Raw genomic sequence first — 16720 nt, forward strand, 5'->3', positions numbered from 1 at the left:
CACGCAACAGAACTATCAAATATATGCTCTGGCTCTGCTAGCTACTCGCTACAAGACTACATAACTAAACTTATTGTTGCGCCACTTGAATTAACAATGCGTTGACATACTCTACCTCCGTTACGTCTTGCAGTAGTAGTGTTGCTAACAGTGATTTTGAGGTTTCATTAACTTTGCAGGACGCTTTCGTGAAGAATGTGCAGTGACATGCTTTTTTGTCGTTGAAATTCGTCAGAATAAAATACGCCAGAATTTCGGTCAGGTACGTCCACCAATCAAAATTATGTAATTAAATAAAAATAGTAGTTCGTTTCAGTGCTATCTATTCCCACAACCTTAGATTTTTGCGATTTCATCTTTCCCTTAGCCTTACATTACGGTGATCATGGAGTGCGAGGGTGCTTTAATCCCATTAGGCAAGTCTTGGCCCTTATGACTTCGTGGAGGAGTCAATGTGGCCCGCGGACTAAAAAGTTGGGAGACCCCTGGTTTAGAGCAATCTTTTGGCTTCACATTTCTTGACGGAACTTCAGAATTCTTCATAGAAATATATGTCCTACCATGCTTTCGATTGATTTTTCTTTTATTTCTTTTCCATTTTTCCTTAACAGCTACCCTTTTTTGTTTTCTTGTTTTATTATTATTCTCAATACCAGCATTGTCATCTGTAATTTCCCTGTCCTGATTGTGATGATTTACTTGTGCACTAGTTGCATCCTCAGCAGTTTTTGTGACATTCTTTACAAGGGATGTTCCATGTTCAACACCTCTGTCTGTAACAATAACATAGTAGGTATTCAGAGGAAGGGAAAGAAAATCAACTGGAACTGCTGTAATGTATAGTAATCGTTTGGCAGTTCACCAGAATCTGTAGTGTTTACCGGTTCATAGCAAGGCTCATCATCTGTATCTGAACCAATGAATGTCCTGAGCATCTCCACATCACGTTCTTCCTCAGCTATGAATATAAATAATAATAATAATAATAATAATAATAATGACAACAGCAGTAATAGCAATGACAATAATTACTATTATTATAGTACTTACTACCGAAATATATACACTACAAAACAGGTTCTAATACTTACAAAATTCGATTAAATTCTGTCCCTTCTCCAGGCACATTTTCACTATTCTTCTTCCTCTGGACTCCATAGCGTTCCTACTTGATTGTAAACCCATTCACAACTGAAGGAATATTTATCTTCCTTGCCAGGAAGGCACATTTCATTGTTGTCACAGAGTGACGGCGACAATGCGTCTAAAGAGAAGTACCGAGAAACCAACTTCTAACTGTTCTCTTAGAATCAGAGAAACGCAAGAGCTGTTCCGTTTCACAAGTTAACATTGCGTCCTGTGTTCTAAAAACGGATCAGCTCTTCTGTGTGTCTGATCCTTACTATATTTTGTAAAATGTAGAGTAGTCGACAACTAAAACGGAAACAACAGAAATTCTCGCCGTGTGTGAGCTGGCATTATCTTGCGGAATTGTAAGCCTAGGAAGGCTTACCATGAAGGGCAACAAAGCAAGGCGTAAAATATCGTCGACGTACCGCTGCGCTGTAAGGATGCCGCGGGATGACAACCAGAAGGGTACTACTATGAACTAAGTTGGCACCCTAGACCGTCACTCCTGTTTGTTGGGTCGTGTGCCGGACAACTGTCAATTACGTAACCAATCGCTGTCTGGGGCGTCTACGGACATGTTTCCAGCCTGCAAAGTCGTTGACTGGAGTAGAATTGTCTTCGGTGATGAGTCCCGCTTCGAACTGAGCTCCGATGACTAGCAAAGGCGTGTCTGGAGACACCCGAGACAGTGATGGAATGCCAATCTTATGGCCTGACATGAATGGTGCTCTGGGGTGCCATTTCTTTTCGTAGCAGGGCTTTTTTGTTTGTCATCTGTGGCACACCACAGTTCTGCGGTTCGTCGACGAAGTTCTACGACCCGTTTTGTTGTCCTTTCTGGCAAGCCTTTCCAGGCTTACGTTTCAGCAAGATAATGTCCGCCCACACACGGCGAGAGTTCTACTGGTTGTCTTGGAGCCTGCAAAACCCTAACTTGGCCAGCAAGGTCGCCGGATCTCTCCTCAATTGAGAACTCTTGGAGCACTATGGGCAGGGCCCTTCAACCATCTCGGAATTTTGACGATCGAACACACCAAATGGACAGAATTTGGCACGATCTCCCTCAGGAGGAGATCCAACAATTCTATCAATCGATGCCAAGCCGAATAACTGCTTGCATAACGGCCAGAGGTTGACCAATGCTTTACTGACTTGCTCGGTTTATTAAGCTCGTTCTCTTGAATAAATCATCGAATTTTCTTTTTTAAAAAGTTATTTATTTTTTAATTTTAGTATTTCTCTTGAACACACTGCAATTGGATGACGTGTTGTACTATGGTAGCTCGTGTAGGTAATTTTTCTGAAGTTATTGCTACCCATGCTGTTTAGAAATGTCACAGTGTGCCACCCTAACCTGCTGACAACATTAACACTGCTCGTCGTCTCGGCAGTCGTGAGCGCGCTCTTCTACTGGCTGGTGGGCTACGCGCTGGCGTACGGGAAGGGCAACCAGTTCCTGGGGCTGGAGCTGTGGGCCAGCGTAGGCCTGCCCAGCGACAGGATGGCGCACTGGTTCTTCCAGTTCGTCTTCGCCGCCACGGCCGCCACCATCGTCTCCGGCGCCGTCGCAGAGCGCTGCCAGTACGTCGCCTACCTCATCTACAGCGCCGTCATCTCAGGTGAGGCCGCAACCGTCTGCGCATGACGAAGTGTAACACCACTCAGTCTTTGTTGTATGTTGTTGTTGTTGTTGTGGTGGTTTTCAGTCCGTAGACTCGTTTGATAACCTGCGCAAGTCTCTTTATCTCCGAAAACTGCTGAAATCTACAACCCTCTGAATCTGCTTACTGTAGTCATCTGTTGGTCTCTCTCTACAATTTTTCCCGTCCACAGTTCCTTCTAACAACTGAATTGATGGTGCCTTTTTTTAGTTAATTGCCGGCCAGGGTGGCCGAGCGGTTCTAGCCCCTACAGTCTGGAAGCGCGCGACCGCTACGATCGCAGGTACGAATCATGCCTCGGGCATGGATTTGTGTGATGTCCTTAGGTTAGTTAGGTTTAAGTAGTTCTAAGTTCTAGGGGACTGATGACCTCAGAAGTTAAGTCTCATAGTGCTCAGAGCCATTAGAACCATTTTTTTAGTTAATTTCTCCCACAAATTTGTTTTCTCTCCAGTTCTATTCAGTGCCTCCTCATAAGCTATGTGTTCTACACATCTAATCTTCAGCGTTCTGTTGTAGTACCACATTTGCGAAGCTTCTATTCTCTTCTTCTCCAAACTATTTATCGTCCACGTTTCACTTCCAGACAAATAACTTCAAAAAAGGCTTCCTAACGCTTTAGAGTGTTCATTTTAACTGAATACATTAAAATACCTCAAAAACTACACACCACCTCAAAAAAGCTATAATTCCAGTTTGTTTATGTCGGAGGGGGACATCCAACTACTCCACACACCACCCAGTGCGTCGGTGGCTGGGTGTCACTTTGAAATCTTCAATGAGAACTCCCTTTTGTATTGCAGATTACAACTCTACGGCAAAATCTACATACGTTTTCTCTGAAGCAAAGACTTCGCTTAGCCACAGATGGCGCTATATTCGGAGGAATAGAAATGGTTACACAGTGACACGTGGGGCCCCATCTCCGTGTTCCGAGGGTAGGGCAGCCCAGTATTTGATAACTTCTAATTGGAAACCCCATTCGCAGCGTTGTATTCCTCCGACATATCGAACACAGGAGTACTCGGTGCGCCACCGTGGTCGAGTAGCGAACTACGATCTAATATAATTGGCAATACATTGTGACCGGAGCTCACGCATCGTGCAGACGTAGAACAGTTACCGTCTCTAAACAGTATAATATTTGTGCAGTGATTATTGCCTGCACACGTACCTATCACTTGGAGAACAGAGGTGCAAGTGGACGATGAATGTTGCAACCACATTTGAGAAAAAGATGTTGTTGTTTTTGTTGTTGTGGTCTTCAGTCCTGAGACTGGTTTGATGCAGCTCTCCATGCTACCTTATCCTGTGCAAGCTTCTTCATCTCCCAGTACCTACTGCAACCTACATCCTTCTGAATCTGTTGGTGTATTCATCTCTTGGTTTCCCCCTACGAATTTTACCCTCCACGCTGCCCTCCATTACTAAATTGGTGATCCCTTGATGCCTCAGAACATATCCTACCAATCGATCCCTTCTTCTAGTCAAGTTGTGCCACAAACTTCTCTTCTCCCCAATCCTACTCAATTCCTCCTCATTAGTTATGTGATCTACTCATCTAATCTTCAGCATTCTTCTGTAGCACCACATTTCGAAAGCTTCTATTCTCTTCTTGTCCAAACTATTTATAGTCCATGTTTCACTTCCATACATGGCTACACTCCATACAAATACCCTCAGAAACGACTTCCTGACACTTAAATCTATACTAGATGTTAACAAATTTCTCTTCTTCAGAAACGCTTTCCTTGCCGTTGCCAGTCTACATTTTATATCCTCTCTACTTCAACAATCATCAGTTATTTTGCTCCCCAAATAGTAAAACTCCTTTACTACTTTAAGTGTCTGATTACCTAATCTAATACCCTCAGCATCTCCCGACTTAATTCGACTACATTCCATTATCCTCGTTTTGCTTTTGTTGATGTTCATCTTATATCCGCCTTTAAAGACGCTATCCATTCCGTTCAACTGTTCTTCCAAGTCCTTTGCTGTCTCTGACAGAATTACAATGTCATCGGCGAACCTCAAAGTTTTTATTTCTTCTCCATGGATTTTAATACCTACTCCGAATTTTTCTTTTGTTTCCTTCACTGCCTGCTCAATATACAGATTGAATAACATCGGGGAGAGGCTACAACCCTGTCTCACTCCCTTCCCAACCACTGCTTCCCTTTCATGCCCCTCAACTCTTATAACAGCCATTTGGTTTTTTACAAATTGTAAATAGCCTTTCGTTCCCTGTATTTTACCCCTGCCACTTTCAGAATCTGAAAGAGAGTATTCTAGTCAACATTGTTGAAAGCTTTCTCTAAGTCTACAAATGCTAGAAACGTAGGTTTGCCTTTTCTTAATCTAGCTTCCAAGATAAGTCGTAGGGTCAGTATTGCCTCACGTGTTCCAGTATTTCTACGGAATCCAAACTGATCTTCCCCGAGGTCGGCTTCTACTAGTTTTTCCATTCGTCTGTAAAGAATTCGTGTTAGTATTTTGCAGCAGTGACTTATTAAACTGATAGTTCGGTAATTTTCACATCTGTCAACACCTGCTTTCTTTGGGATTGGAATTATTATATTCTTCTTGAAGTCTGAGGGTATTTCGCCTGTTTCATACATTTTGCTCACCAGATGGTTGAGTTTTGTCAGGACTGGCTCTCCCAAAGCAGTCAGTAGTTCTAATGGAATGTTATCTACTTCCGGGGCCTTGTTTCGACTGAGGTCTTTCAGTGCTCTGTCAAACTCTTCACGCTGTATCATATCTCCCATTTCATCTTCATCTACATCCTCTTCCATTTCCACAATATTGTCCTCAAATACATCGCCCTTGTATAGACCCTCTATATACTCCTTCCACCTTTCTGCTTTCGCTTCTTTGCTTAGAACTGGGTTTCCATCTGAGCTCTTGATCTTCATACAAGTGGTTCTCTTTTTACTCCAAAGGTCTCTTTAATTTTCCTGTAGGCAGTATCTATCTTACCCCTAGTGAGATAAGCCTCCACATCCTTACATTTGTCCTCTAGCCATCCCTGCTTAGCCATTTTGCACTTCCTGTCGATCTCATTTTTGAGACGTTTGTATTCCTTTTCTCCTGCTTCATTTACTGCATTTTTATATTTTCTCCTTTCATCAGTTAAATTCAATATTTCTTCTGTTACCCAAGGATTTCTACTAGCCCTCGTCTTTTCCCTACTTTATCCTCTGCTGCCTTCACTACTTCATCTCTGAAAGCTACCCATCCTTCTTCTACTGTATTTCTTTCCCCCATTCCTGTCAATTGTTCCCTTATGCTCTCCCTGAAACTCTGTACAACCTCTGGTTCTTTCAGTTTATCCAGGTCCCATCTCCTTAAATTCCCACCTTATTGCAGTTACTTCAGTTTTAATCTACAGTTCATAACCAATAGATTGTGGTCAGAGTCCACATCTGCCCCTGGAAATGTCTTACAATTTAAAACGTGGTGCCTAAATGTCTGTCTTACCATTATATAATCTATCTGAAACCTGTCAGTATCTCCCGGCTTCTTCCATCTATACAGCCTTCTTTCATGATTCTTGAAGCAAGTGTTAGCTATGAGAAAAAGATAAGGACTAGTATCGTAGTAATCAGTATTGCAGTCTTACAAAATAGTGATAATAATAATAATGATCCTCAAAAACAATTTGTTTTTGTAACCCTAACACAATCGAATCCTTTTGTTTTACCCCTAGAAAATTTTAATTTGACCCTCAGAATATAACTAGCCCCCAATTGAGAACCACTGTTCTGTAGCATAAGCCTTCGCACAAAAGCGTACCGCGACAAACTTGTAAGTTACGACTAGAGAGTCTGCAGAAAATCGTATTAACATATTATGCCAGTATGACAATTTCACCCGTAAGTCGATTATTATCACAAACACATTGGACACATGTTTATACTGAAATTGAACCAGAGAGAATGATTTATTTTCGCCTGTCTTGTACACCTTTCTTTTCTATTACTTGTTGGGTGAGTACGCTGCATAATTATAATCCATTTTCTAGAGATTAGAAACATGTATACATCTCGTCTTAAGTTCAAATAAAAGTTCAATATGTTAGGTCCATTTCGTACGCAGCAACATGTGGAATAAACATGTATCAAACGCAAACTCATAGCGGCCGCTATTTTTCATTGCGAAGTATTCAAATTTAGCGCAGTACATTACGTAATACAGAAATATGAAAACCACCATAACCATAATGAAATTATGGGCAGTTTATCATGAAGCTGAGATGTGTGTGAACCAATTTTTCTTACCTAATAATTTCTTTGAAATCGTTTGAGAAAGATTGTAGTGCAACCGCCGTGCGCGCACCTCCGTTCTCGCAGAGTAGCCGAGGTGGGTTCAGATGGTTCAAATGGCTCTGAACACTATGGGACTTAACATGTGAGGTCATCAGTCCCCTAGAGCGTAGAACTACTTAAACCTAACTAACTTAAGGGCATCACACACATCCATGCCCGAGGCAGGATTCGAACCTGCGACCGCAGCAGCTGCGCGGTTTCGGACTGGAGCGCCTAGAACCGCTCGGCCACAGCGGCCGGCAGCCGAGGTTGACAGAGAACATTTCGGACGTAGCTCACAGCTGTGTAGGTGACAGGCAGCTGAGGCGGCTGCCCCTTCGAAACAGAGAGGTGGACTCCCCGAAACAGACGGCTGGACTCATCCAGCGCTGAGGACGACAAAGCGTTTCTGCGCACTGGCCAAGTAATCTTGCTCGAGCTCTAACCATTCAAGTTCCACTCAAGCCACAGAAACTGCTCAGGGCCCACGTCATTAGTATCAGTACGTAACCACCACCTTAACACATATTTTTGCCAAGTTTGTGCGATTGTGCTCTAAACGTTCCTTCAGTCGTTAATGCTCAATTGTGTTGAACGGCGTAGCAACCCAGCGCAATGAACATCTACATGGCTTCACATAAAACAAAGCTTTTCAAAGTACTTTCTCACGCAGAACATACGTAATGCATTACCAACTTATGATCACATTGTGCTTTTTATAAAACCAAATAACAACTTTACGTGTCTGAATACACAAAACTGATCTTTGTCGAAGTACCAGACCATTGTTCAAATCTCTCTTCCAGGAAGAGCAGGCGACTGTTACTATTACAGTGACAGGCTTTCAGTCGGACTGAAGCTGTACTTGGGTGGCTCAGTTGGTCGTGCGTTGACCTTGAAAGAGTCCCAGTGCGACCAATTCCGACCGTGATAAGGTTTTTCACAGAAAAAGACGAAGGTATGCTTCATCAGCACATCACATCGTGATACCCTTTATTTATGGTACCTCACGTTGCTAACCAGGTCTTACTTAACCTATTTCATGATGTTACGTTGATATGTTTGGAAGTGTCCATGGTCTGTGAAGAATGTATTGATCCATCTACGGCTAAACATCTCAGAATATCTCATTCGAACGTCGGAAAACACCTAAAACATTATCAGCGCAAATTATGAAGTCCCTCATTTCAGTTACTGTTGTGTTAATAGTAAATTCTTTGTCCTGTTATTGAATGCCTGCTAATCCGATAGACGTGTCAGTTTTTCAAGATTCTTTTTTTTTTCGAGAATAGTTGACAATTTTCCACAATTGCTAAGAACACCAGCGCTACATACTCCTAATTAGCAAGGCGAGCTTAACATTTGTGCCGCACTGAACAGAGATATGCCATCCAGACATTTATCCATTGCCTTGCTCTCAGGCTTCAATGTATCACACAAATAATTGTATCACACAAATAATTCTTAACGCACTTCTTCGATATGTTTCAAAAAGTAGATGCCTGCTTCTCTACAACACTGCCGTCTCAGATGAGAGAGGAAGAATTCTACACATGATCGTTTCCTTATCATTTATTTTAGCTCCTGCGAAACTTGAATCTTATGGTCGAGTAGTTCAATTCACGGAAACTTGAATAAATCTACAAAAAGTCTAGCCTCCATCTTTGGTCGCACCACTTGACGTTTGCGTCGCCCAGATTTCCATACCTCCATCTACAACCAATCCACGCCTCTGACCAGAACTAACCTTCGACAGAAAGCTAACAAGGAATGCACGTCTCCTTACCATCCAACACAAAACTCGAATAATATTTTTAAAAAACGGTTCAAATGGCTCTGAACACTATGGGGCTTAACTTCTGAGGTCATCAGTCCCCTAGAACTCAGAACTACTTAAACCTAACTAACCTAAGGACATCACACACATCCATGCCCAAGGCAGGATTCGAACCTGCGAGCGTATCGGTCGCGCAGTTCCAGACTGTAGCGCCTAGAACCGCTCGACCACCCCGGCCGGCAAACTCGAATCCAACTAAAACTATTGAAGCTACTAACAGGAAGCACCTGGGGTCTACATCCTCTTACCATTATCTTCACCTGTAAGTCGCTCAACCGCCCAATCTTCACCTACACCAGCGTTGCCCTAAATTCTACAAGTCCCTTGAAATCCTGGAAAGACAAGCACTCAATCTGGCCTTCCACATCCACCTACCCTTCCCAACTTGTATCCTGTACAACTCATCCACTCCCCTCACCTGCAACACCTTCAAATACAATAATTAATTGCCAAACACTGTCCCAGCACCCAACATGCCAAGCACTAATCGTCAATCCACGTACCCTGTTTCGCTACTACATCCATATACAACCTTTCATGCACGTTCGTGCCTTATCTATTCAAAAAGACAGGTAAAAATTCTCTTGGCATCTTCCTGAGAGACAATCTCCACTCCTTCCAAATTAACATTGTAAGTGTAGGCAAGGTGTGATTTGAATTCAAAGAAGTAGTATCGACACCAATTGAGAGAGGTGTGTGTGTGGTTTGAAGTTTTCGGGCGCTAAACAGCATGGTCATCAGCGCCCAAACGCATAGAAACAGGAACACATGCGGTGAAGGGACGAAGACGGACAGCGAACAAGAAGAACGGCTAAAAGACACAGACCTGACGCGGTTCCAAATCCTCACATACGGAGGCAAAACAAGTGGAGAAGAAACGCACTAAAAAAGGAAAGGAAACACAAGGAAAAGAGAACAGAAATCGAAGTGAAACAAGTAGGTAATCGTGACTGGCGGACCTCTTACCTAAAACCTGGGTGAGCCAGGCACCCAGCAGCACATTAAAATCCTCTCCCTAAAATCCGAGGCAACAAATTGGACAAATGGTTCAAATGGCTCTGAGCACTATGGGACTTAACAGCTATGGTTATCAGTCCCCTAGAACTTAGAGCTACTTAAACCTAACTAACCTAAGGAGATCACACACACCCATGCCCGAGGCAGGATTCGAACCTGAGACCGTAGCGGTCACGCGGTTCCAGTCTGAAGCGCCTAGAACCGCACGGCCACACCGGGCGGCCAAACTGGACAGGACACAAAACCGTAAGACATTAACCACAGTCGTTGCGTAGTCTTGCAAAATAGAGGGCAAATCCGGTCAGAGAGTAAAAGCCAGTGAAGTAAAATGTGGCGGACAGTAATCTGGACGCCACAAGCACTGCAGATTGGGGGGTCCTTCCGCCGGGGTAAAAACCATGCGTTAAGGGACTGTGCCCGATGCGGAGGCGAATGAGGAGAACCTCATCCCGCATGCATGACTGGTAGGACGTACGCCATGGCCGCGTGGTGGCCTTGACCAGACGCAGCTTATTTTCACCGACTGCCAGCCACACCTCTTCCCATTGACGCAAAACACGAAGACGCAAAAGGGAGGTAACAGCATATAGGGGGACGGCACATTCAACAATGTGAGGCAGGGAACATGCATCTTTTGCAGCCACATCCGCCAGTTCGTTTCCCCTAATACCCATGTGCCCCGGCACCCAGCAGAAAGAAACCTCCTTCCCCTGCCGTTGCAGGTGGAGTAGGGCATCATGGATGTTCTGGACGAACGTATCCACTGGGTACAAGTGTTGCATGGTCTGAAGGGCACTCAGGGAGTCAGAACAGATGAGAAACTTAAGACTGGGAACACATCTCATCTGCTCCAATGCCCGGAAGATCGCAAACAATTCGGCATCAAAGATGGTAAACACCGCAGGAAGCCGTAACTTGACGACTCGACCAGGGAAAACAACAGCACAACCAACAGAGTCCCCCTGTTTAGAGCCATCCGTAAATACTGGTACATGGTCGAGATGCTGGTTTAAGATATCGTAAAATAAGGAGGTAAAAACAAACGCAGGAGTGCAGCTCCTCCGGTACAAGTCTAAAAGGACACTGGGCCTCTGGAGCAACCAGGGAGGCAGGCGGATAAAACCCTGGAGTTGGGGTGCCACACGCTCCACACCAAGGGACTCTAGCAAATGCTTGGCACGAATCCCAAATGATCTCGATGCCCTGGGACGACTGGAATAGAGACGTTCCATAGGCGGTCGGGCAGCGGTAGGGTACGCAGGGGAGGTAGGACAGGCAAGGAATTGACACACCCGTCGTACCATGAGGAGTTTCCGCCGGATGGCGAGCGGCGGTTCCGCTGCCTCAGCACACAGGCTGGGGATGGGACTGGTACGGAAGGCACCAGTGGCCAGCCTGATACCCTCATGGTGTACTGCGTCACGAATCTTCAGATACGAAGGCCTCGCTGACCCATACAGTGCATCCATAGTCAAGACGCGACCGGACGAAAGCCTTATAAAACTGCAGCAGACGCGCCCGATCTGCTCCCCAGGACCGATGGCTCAGACACTTCAAAATATTCAGTGCCTTCAGGGCCCGCACCTTGAGTTCGTTTAAGGTGCGGAAACCACGACAACTTGGAATCAAAAGTGAGGCCCAGGAACCTCACGGTGTCGCTAAAAGGAACAATGGTGTCCCTCAGACGCAATTCAGGGGAGGTAAAAAGACGTCGAGAACGATTAAAATGAACACACACGCATTTGTCTGCAGGAAAGGTAAAACCCGTCTTCGCAGTCCATGCCTCTAATCGCTTTATTGTAAGCTGCAACTGCCGACTAGCAGTGACAAGACCGGAGGAAGAACAGAAAACAGCAAAATCGTCCACAAACAAGGAGCACCGGACAGGACTCCGGATAGTGAATGTGATACTGTTAATGGCGACGGCAAAGAGGGTGACACTTAAAACGCTTCACTGAGGAACACCATTCTCCTGCACATACAAATCAGATAGCACATTACCAACCCGATATCGAAAGAGGCGGTGGGAAAGAGAGGACCGAATGAAGATGGGGAGACGGCCACGAAAGCCCCTCTGATGGAGTTGATTGAGGGTAAGGCGGCGCCAAGTAGTGTCATACGCCTTATTAATGTCAAAGAATACACCTAGACAATGCTGGTTACTTAGGAAGGCCTACTGGATGACCGCCTCAAGCAGGGTCAAGTTGTCTATAGTTGAACGACATCTCCGAAAGCCACACTGAGACTGGCTAAGGAGCTGCCTGGTCTCGAGCAGCCAAACCAGGCGACGGTTGACCATGCGTTCCAATGTCTTCCCGACACAGCTCGTCAAAGCAATACTCCGATAAATACTGGGATGCATTCGGTCCTCCCCCGGTTTGAGGAGGCGAACCAAAATCGCCTCCCTCCACGAGTCAGGGTACGTGCCGGATAACCATAACATATTAAAACAATTCAGGAGAACTTCCTCGGATGGCAGCAACAAGTGCTGCAGCATGCTGTACCGGATTTGATCATGACCGGGCGCAGTATCATGAGCCACAGACAGCGCCGAATCCAGTTCCCACATTGTGAAGGGGTAGTTGTACGGTTCAGAATTCCGAGACCGGAAGTCCAAGTGACCCCTTTCGATGGCAGTGCGGTAGCGGCAGAAATCTGGATCACATTTAATAGTGGCGGCAGATTCCGCAAAATGCATGGCCAGTGTCTGGGCAATGTCTCTCGGCGCCGTGAGGAGACATCCCCGATGCAGCAATGCCGTGACAGGTAGTTGGCTGCGTTTCCCGGAAATCCTCCTGATGGCTTCCCATACTTTCGTAGAACTAGTGGAGCGGGAGATGGAGTTCAAGAACGATTGCCATGACCGTCGTTTGCTCTCTTTAGTCACTCGCCGCGCCTTGGCCCTTGCCACCCGAAAGGCCGCAAGATTGTCAGCTGAGGGACGGCACTTGAGAGAGTTATACCAAATAAATTAACAAACGACAGAGGTGATCCCCCTGAGTACACAAAACAAATTAGAACACTGTTTCAGACATAACGAAAAAAGTATGCCAAATTCAAGCGAACGCAAAATCCACAAGATTGGCGATCTTTTACAGAAACTCGAAAGTTAGCGCGAACTTCAGTGCGAGATGTTTATAATAGCTTCCACAATGAAATTTTGTCTCGAAACCTGGCAGCAAATCCAAAGAGATTCTGGTCGTATAGGAAGTATGTGACCGGCAAGACACAGAACAGACAGAGAAGCGATAGCAATGGAAATGTTATCGAGGACAGTGCTGCGAAAACAGAGTTTATAAACACAGCCTTCCGAAATTCCTTCGCTAAAGAGAAGCTTACAATTAGAAGTAGATGTCCTCGGAGTAGTGAAGCAACTTAAATCACTTAATTAAAGCATGTCTTCCGGCCCAGACTGTATACCAGTTAGGTTCCTTTCAGAGCATGCTGATGCGATAGCTCCACAATTAACAATCATATACAACCGTTCGCTCGACGAAAGTTCCGACACAAAGATTGGAAAGTTGCACAGGTCACACCAATATTCAAGAAAGGTAGTCGGACTAATCCACTAAATTACAGGCCCATATCATTAACATCGATATGCAACAGGATTTTATAAGATATATTGAAGACGAACATTATGAGTTACCACGAAGGTAACTCAATCAACACGGATTTAGAAAACATAGTTCTTGTGAAACACAGCTAGCTCCTCACTCACACTAATTGTTGAGTAGTTTCGACATAGGATTTCAAATTGATTACATAATTCTAAATTTCTAGAAGGCTTTTGACACTTTCCTCACAAGTGGCTTGTACTCAAATTGCGTGCTGATGCAATATCGTCTCAGTTATGCGACTGGATTCGTGATTTCGTGTCAGAGAGGTCACAGTTCGTAGTTGTGGTGTCACCGCCAGGCACCACACTTGCTAGGTGGTAGCTTAAATCGGCCGCGGTCCATTTAGTACATGTCAGACCCGCGTGTCGCCACTGTGTAATCGCAGACCTAGCGCCACCACAAGGCAGGTCTCGATATACGATAGAGCACTCGCCCCAGTTGTACGGACGACATTGCTAGCGACAATACGGACGAAGCCTTCCTCTCATTTGCCGAGAGTCAGTTGGAGTAGCCTTCCGCTGAGTCCATGGCTACGACCTAGCAAGGCGCCAATTGTAACAGTGCATGTATCTTACGAGTCGCATTTGTATATGATGTGTCGGCAGCTGGGCCAACACCTGGTAGTTCGAGATGGCTGAAAATGCACGCTAGACTAACGCAGACGGGCGTGAAGTACTGGAACAGGCTACGTAATTAATGCTATGAAGAAAATTACATAGCTGGATTAATACTTATCTTTAATCAATCATTGTGGTACATCGCTCTTGACGATACACAGGAGACTTTAATTACAACCACTGTAAGGCTAATGGCGCCTTGCTAGTTCGTAGCCATTAACTTAGCTGAAGGCTATTCTGTCTCTCAGCTAATGAGAGAGAAAGGCTTCGTACATCTAGTCGCTAGCTAGGTCGTCCGTACAGCTGGGGTGAGTGCTTGTTCGTATCATGAGACCTGCCTTGTGGTGGCGCTAGGTCTGCGATTACACAGTGGCGACACGCGGGTCCGACATGTACTAAATGGACCGCGGCCGATTTAATCTACCACCTAGCAAGTGTGGTGTCTGGCGGTGACACCACATTCCTCCCCCGCAAATCGGCGAACGGTCGTGAGATAAGGCTTCCGCCCGCCGTGGGGAGGACCCCATGTTGACGTATGCGATGAGGTGGGGAGCCTAACAACAGGCGAGGCTGTGCCACCCACACCCGGCCATTCGGTCCGAGGGGAGCTAGGAAACGCCTGAAAACCTAGTCCAGGGTGCACGTCAACATGCGGTGTATGCGCCCGTAAAGAAACAGGAGGGGCCGAAGGGTCTACCTCCATTGCGTCGGGGTACCCGACGCGCGATGACGTCATGTGGTCCGGAGCGGGCGGGAGTTCCATGGCGGAGGACAGCTGGTCACGTGAAGCGAGCGGCGGCGCGTGACCCAGGGAGGCGCTTGGCGGCTGCAGCGAAGCGTCGAATGCGGGCGGCGCCGGTCGGAGAACAGGCGGCGGCGGCGGCGCGTCGCTATGGGGCAAAATGGAAGGCATCGTCGGTAACACCTGGGGATGAGGCGAGCCAGTAGATGGGTCCCCAGGGCGCTGACCGGACGGCACCGTCGCTGAAAGCAGACGGGGAGCGGCAGAACCCGTACGACGACAGAGGCGCAGTTGATTGAGATGCCGACGCACCTCACCAGAGACCCCCAAAACCAAATACATCGCGCGGCCGAGGCAGCGAAGAATGCGCCCTGCGAGCCAACGCCGTGAACCTCGATAGTTGCGATAAAATACAACGACGCCTGGAGCAAAAGCAGGAGTCTGCCGCTGCACAGGAACCTGATGCGGCGGATGCAGCAAAGCCATCAAGGTTCGATGAGGACGACCATGGAGCAACTCAGCCGGCGAGCGACCATCTTGGGGCTGAGAGCAATACGAGGACAAAAAGAGCAACAATGCGTCCTCCCGAGAATGCGACTCTTTCAACTTAAACATCTGTGACTTGAAAGTCCGGACCAATCGTTCAGCGGCACCGTTTGACTGAGGCGAAAACGGCGCGGATGTCAGATGTTGAATACCATTGGCCTGGCAGAATGACTGAAATTCTGCGGACATGAATTGTGGGCCATTGTCGGAAACAATAGTCTGCGGAAGACCTTCAATACAAAAGATAGCAGACAACGCTTGGTTGGTGACGGAGGACGTCGTGGAAGACATCCGGACAACAAAAGGAAAATTACTGAAGGCGTCGACCAGAACCAACCATCGAGCATTCCAGAATGGACCAGCAAAATCAATGTGCAAGCGTTGCCAAGGGGAAGTGGCTTTTGGCCATGCAAAGACTTTTCGCGGCGGTGCGGATTGTTGTTCGGCACACACCATGCAAGAAGAACACATATTCGTAATCGCAGCATCGATTCCGAACCAAGTGCAGTGCTGACGAGCAAGTTGTTTCGTTCGCACTATACCCCAATGTCCTTGGTGAAGAAGCCGTAAGACAGGACTGTAATGAACGTGGGACCACGACTCTTGACTGATCATTATCAGAACGCAACAACAAAACACCACGTCGAACAAAAAGTCTCTCCTTGTGAGCAAAAAATCGGCGAACCAACGGATCCTCGATCCGAGACGTTGACAAAGGCCATTGCGTAGCAACAAAACGCAAAACGGTAGCAAGGACAGGGTCAGCAGCTGTGGCTGTAGCTACACGACGAAAATCAATCAGAAACGATTCGACCACTTCATCGGTTTCCGAATCAATGAACATGCAAGCAAGTTCGGAAGAATCGAATGCTTTATCCTCAGCAACCGGCAAACGGGACAACGCATCAGCGTTGCCGTGCTTAGCAGTGGACCGATACAAGATATCGTAGCGGTACTGCGAGATGAAAATAGACCAGCGAATGAATTTCTGCGCTGTACGTGGAGGTACAGGCTTGGTCGGATGAAAAAGCGATGTCAAAGGCTTGTGGTCTGTGATGATGGTAAAGTGACGACCATACAAGAAATCATGGAACTTAGTAACACCAAACACGAGAGCCAAAGCTTCTTTCTCTATCTGGGAATAATTTCTTTTCGCAGACGAGAGCAATTTGGACGCAAAGGCAATAGGGCGATCATGCGAGCCAACTTTGTGCGCAAGCCAGCACCGATCCCAAAATCCGA

At 46.2% G+C, this 16720-nt stretch overlaps 1 protein-coding gene across 1 annotated transcript in view; it reads left to right on the forward strand.

The window, feature by feature from the left end:
• LOC126464895 (putative ammonium transporter 1) overlaps positions 1-16720 on the forward strand; it is a 394112-nt gene that overhangs the window by 245908 nt on the left and 131484 nt on the right. The window contains exon 4 of the mRNA XM_050096267.1: positions 2523-2750. Within this exon, the coding sequence (XP_049952224.1) occupies positions 2523-2750 (228 nt within the window). The remainder of the gene's footprint in view (positions 1-2522; positions 2751-16720) is intronic.

This window comes from Schistocerca serialis, chromosome 1 (assembly GCF_023864345.2).
Source record: "Schistocerca serialis cubense isolate TAMUIC-IGC-003099 chromosome 1, iqSchSeri2.2, whole genome shotgun sequence".
In the NCBI taxonomy this organism is placed as follows: domain Eukaryota; kingdom Metazoa; phylum Arthropoda; class Insecta; order Orthoptera; family Acrididae; genus Schistocerca; species Schistocerca serialis.